At 36.2% G+C, this 4,516-nt stretch overlaps 1 protein-coding gene across 1 annotated transcript; it reads right to left on the bottom strand.

Annotated features, from left to right (window-relative positions):
• Positions 1 to 899: 899 nt before the first annotated feature.
• LOC101311128 (26S proteasome non-ATPase regulatory subunit 2 1B-like) lies at positions 900 to 4,309 on the bottom strand. The gene is made up of 12 exons (XM_004307004.1): positions 4,144 to 4,309; positions 3,824 to 3,902; positions 3,492 to 3,592; positions 3,345 to 3,404; positions 3,157 to 3,224; positions 2,973 to 3,015; positions 2,615 to 2,686; positions 2,179 to 2,217; positions 2,001 to 2,083; positions 1,708 to 1,822; positions 1,521 to 1,595; positions 900 to 1,321 (listed from the first exon to the last, which is right to left on the bottom strand). The coding sequence occupies exons 7-12, from the start codon at positions 2,651 to 2,653 to the stop codon at positions 1,157 to 1,159; spliced, it is 516 nt and encodes a 171-aa protein (XP_004307052.1). The 5' UTR covers positions 2,654 to 2,686; positions 2,973 to 3,015; positions 3,157 to 3,224; positions 3,345 to 3,404; positions 3,492 to 3,592; positions 3,824 to 3,902; positions 4,144 to 4,309; the 3' UTR covers positions 900 to 1,156.
• Between the last annotated feature and the right edge of the window lie 207 nt (positions 4,310 to 4,516).

Here is a 4,516-nt window from a genome sequence, read left to right as displayed (position 1 = left end):
CACTAGGCTCCAGAGCTGCACATTAATCACCAAAAAGAATTTTAAGCACATTTAACAGCAAACTCTAATAGGTTTTTTAACCTTTACAATGCTAAAACAAAAGTAAAGAAGCAGTCATCACCTTCCCAGCAGCATTGCCCTGTACAAAAGAAAGGAATAAATTGCAAAACTGATACAGCAATAATGAACTTGAAGAGCATGACCAAGTTGAAAAATCCATGTTGATAATAAGTATCATGTCAGTAGGCAGCTATTCATATAGTCAAGTGCATCAATCATGCTAGCTACTGAGCCCACGCTTTGCTGCGGGTTTCATGGTTGTGTAAATTGGTTTTGTTTAAAAATAAAATAAAAATAAACACATTGCTAATGTGATCTTAAATAAAATCGACATTTCTTCAATAAAATCCCATGTAAGTGAACTTTCAAGTAAATTACAAAGTCATTCATATATTCAGGTGATCATCTTCAGAATAATTTTACTATAGAAGGGAAGCAGCTACATAAGCAACAAAAGGCTAACACAAACAGAGCCCAAGTTCATACAACTTTACAGTTGTCATTATACCAAATTGTTGACTTAGCAAAGTTAAAACGCAGTTCTGAATTGAATTTTCTTCTATCAACTGATGTCCTCCCTTTTAGGTTAGAAGCTTCTTCTCCATATTATAAAACTTCTTTTTTGAAACGCCTAAGAAGATGTCAGCACAATATGACAAAAATGAAGTTCAAATTATACCACATGATGATGAAGCATCCTCAAATGGTGTAGTTGAAGTTAGACATGTTTGATTAACCATGCATAGGGAAACTACAAAATGTTACAATTGTTGAGGCCCCTAAATAGTAGCAGTATCATATGGAAAGTGGGTAGTAATGAGCATGAAAATTGAATATAGATACCTCATCGGTAGATTTTGAGTTACTTAAATTAGATGAGTGAAAGAACACTATTTTACTCCCTAGTTCAATCGAGTGACTAAAAAATACCAAAAGTTGATAGGGACGCAAGTAACCAACAAAAAAACACTCAGAGCAGCATAGCTTTTTACACATTAAATGCAGTAATCCTTAAAATCTTATGATGGTATATCATCACAACAGCAAATTTTGAAATGTGCACCAAGTGTCAGATCTATGACATGAAATGAAACGTTCAAAACTTGTAGATATTTTCTGGAGTTTTGACCTCCATGACCTCAATATCACGAGCAAGGGTAAGATAACCTTCACTGAGTTTAGCGTTATTAATAATGTCCTGCATTGCTTCTCTTTCTTCATCTTCTGACACCATCTCATCATTAAGCTCAAAATTACTACCCTGTAAAGGCCAACGGGAAAACAAGCATCAGAAACACACTATAAGATACTAATGTCAAATTCACACCTTTCAGCCAGTGTATAATTTTCTAGAGCACCTAATGCATTCATATGCAAAGAGAGAGAGAGAGAGAGAGAGAGAGAGAGAGAGAGAGAGAGATTTGAAGAACCTCTTTACAAATATATATTCCATGACTTACATGTTGGGCGAGGATGTAACAGAATTGCTTTTTACGCAGCAGATCATCACAAGATGTAAAGACTTGCTTTACATACTGCGAACATACTCAAAATTGTTAGCACCAAATCATATAACTTGTATAATCTTCTGTCAACTTCCCTAGTCAATTAACAAAACACATGCCATTTTTTTTGAAAAGCACAAACCTCCTTATTGTCAAGGAAAAGGGCAATCAGAAGTGCATTTGGATATTCTTCAAATTTCAGATTTATCATGAATGCAATATCCAAAACTAACATATCATCTGGTCCAGGAACCAATCTACAGTACGACGAGATACAAATTAAACGTCAACAAAGCGACTCATTAACAAATCACAATGACACCTTTCAGAACATTATCATATATCAAACAATTACTTCAATAAGTTGGTGGAGCAACTGATACAGAATTATCCAACTAAAACTGGAAAAGCAAACTTGGTAGATTCATGCCACACCTTACCAAACTGATGAGGTAGAGACAAGTACTCTTAAAATTTGTCTTGTCAACATGCTCGACTAACAGATCAAGGTCTTCAACCTGGCATTGGACATTTGTACAAGCTATCAGTACCAGTCCCAAAAAGAAAGGGCTTCTCTGGCAAAGAATGTTGTCAACTTAATATTTGGTTTTACCTCCATTACAAGGTCAACAGCTTCCGGTTCGGCATTGTGCTGCATTGCATTTAAGAATTGATTAGAGCCAATATATATACATTTTGAATACATTTTCCTAAGAAACACTAACAGAGATGTGTTATTAAATTATATTAATTTCCAACTCTATAGATTGTCTAAAAATGCATGATACAGAGCAGAGTTTGATTTAACTTTAACGTGTAAACTATTATTCTGGGATTCACTGAAGCTGTGTGACTAACTGGGCTCCAGTTAACTATTTTTGGCACATCATCCTGAGTCAAATTTTTGATTGCAATGAATCAGCTAATACAAGATAAAACACAATTGAACAGACAAGCACAACCTGAATTCATATTCACAACCTAATTTCAGAAGCATTTGATTAAAAAATGTTTAGACAGGAAAAATACAAACTTGTTTATGATCTTACCCTCATGTGAAAAGCAACTATTTGTTGTACTAACTCCATTAAATCATCAAACGGGGTCTCATCACTCTGCAACTGAAACAGCAATTTAGCACCAATACTCAAGAGTTAACATACATATAGCATGAATTATAAGAGTTTCTTATCTTGATTAACTAACACATGTTACAACAACAATTGCAACATTAAGTGATACATGATACAAGCATTGAAAGAAATTGCAAAATAATATTTTCTACGGGTGTACTAATTTCAATGTACAGAAATGAAGAATGATCGAGATTAAGTTGTCTTGCGACCTCAATTAAATTTTCCAACAAATAAAGCTAATACAACATGTCCAAAGGATAAAAATACACACCTGTCGCTTGGCATATTCTTGAGCAATTTCTCCAGCTAAGTTCCTGATTACAAGATAGTCACACTAGTGAGGATATATATAGTCATATACCTAAGGGACCTTAACAAATATGCAAGGACTAAAATGATGAAACTCACATACCACAAAATGCATATCATTCTGTTGGAAATTAAAAGATTCTAACCTGACATATTCATGTCCCCATGAACCAATATCACCGTCTGAACCCAACTATCTAAACTTTAAGCTTTCCTGAAAGAAGTGGACATATAAAGACATCATTACACAGCTGTTATATATGACAAGTTCAAATAGTTATGCAATCTACAAAAGTATAATGCAGACACACCAAACTTCAAATAATAGACATACCCGTTCTCCTTCAGCAGACATGGTCAGTTCCAAAACCGACAATATATCCGCAAGGTAGTTCTGCATGCAATACACAGTATATTATTTAAACAAGAAAAAAATCTTATTATTATGGAAGTCGACAAGGCACCGATAGTTAAAGCATACCTTCAAATCTGAATCGGTCATTGTTTCATAGTATGCTTTTAGAGTTCCGTAATGCGGGGGGCATTGGTATCATGGAACTAGTTGAGGTACGAATTTCCTGCCTACAAGATGAAATTTGATGTCATGTCAAGCCACACAATCCATATAAGCAAATATTTTTGCTGACGAGTTAATATTAGTCTAGGTAGTAAGATGCAGCTGTAGGGGTGAATACTGGCCAAAACATGAAGCTTCCGTATCAAATAAAGTGAGGTCAAGTAAATTGCAACCCAAGAGAAAATATAGCACATACAAATCGTGGGCTGTAAATAAAGAGAGGTCATAGAACATACCTCATACTCTCAGGATCAGAATCTTGAACCCTCTCCACGTACAATTCTAATTGCTGCTTGAGGCCAAATCTTCATCGGACTGCACATAACACAGATACAAATTCAGCGAAACCGACAATCATTTGTAACCAACTCAAAAGCCGAACCCATTGCATTTACTTAACCAATACAGCCTGAATCCTCAGATATATCAGATTTTTCGATTTTAGATAATACAAACTTGGATAAACCGAAAAACAAGAGATGAACAAATCCCTAAAATAAAAGATGGTCTACGGCAAAACAAATTTGTCAAAACCCTAAGAGATGGAATTGCATACCAAATCCTCGTCTTTCTTGTTGGAATCCTTTGGGGGCGGAGGTTTGGTGGGCTCATGCCGCTGCCGCTTGCGTCGGATCTTGCGGTGTTGGTCGGTGTTGGACGATGCTCTCTTTCTCTCCTTTCCTCTCGAACAAGAAAGTGGACTCTTGCCTTTGATGCTGCTTTATAACCCACACCATATCTCCTTTCCTCTCGAACAAGAAAGTGGACTCTTGCCTTTGATGCTCTCGGCCGCTTGCGGCGATGCTCTCGCTCTCTCTCTACTTTCCTCTTGAACAAGAAAGTGGAGACTCGCCTTAGATGCTGCTACCCACACCAGATCTCCTTTTTATTGGCCTCCAGACCAGCCGGCCCATATAATCTGATCTTTT

The sequence above is a fragment of the Fragaria vesca genome, linkage group LG7 (genome assembly GCF_000184155.1).
Source record: "Fragaria vesca subsp. vesca linkage group LG7, FraVesHawaii_1.0, whole genome shotgun sequence".
In the NCBI taxonomy this organism is placed as follows: Eukaryota; Viridiplantae; Streptophyta; class Magnoliopsida; order Rosales; family Rosaceae; genus Fragaria; species Fragaria vesca.
This window is presented reverse-complemented; position numbering and strand designations above follow the sequence as displayed.

Excerpts from the sequence above, each read along its gene's own strand:
- LOC101311128 (XM_004307004.1), bottom strand. The coding sequence starts at position 2,653 with ATGGAGTTAGTACAACAAATAGTTGCTTTTCACATGAGG. Across the intron at positions 1,823-2,000 it reads TACCTCATCAGTTTGGTAAG|ATTGGTTCCTGGACCAGATG; the intron begins GTGTGGCATGAA and ends GTCGTACTGTAG. Across the intron at positions 1,322-1,520 it reads GTTACATCCTCGCCCAACAT|GGTAGTAATTTTGAGCTTAA; the intron begins GTAAGTCATGGA and ends TGGCCTTTACAG.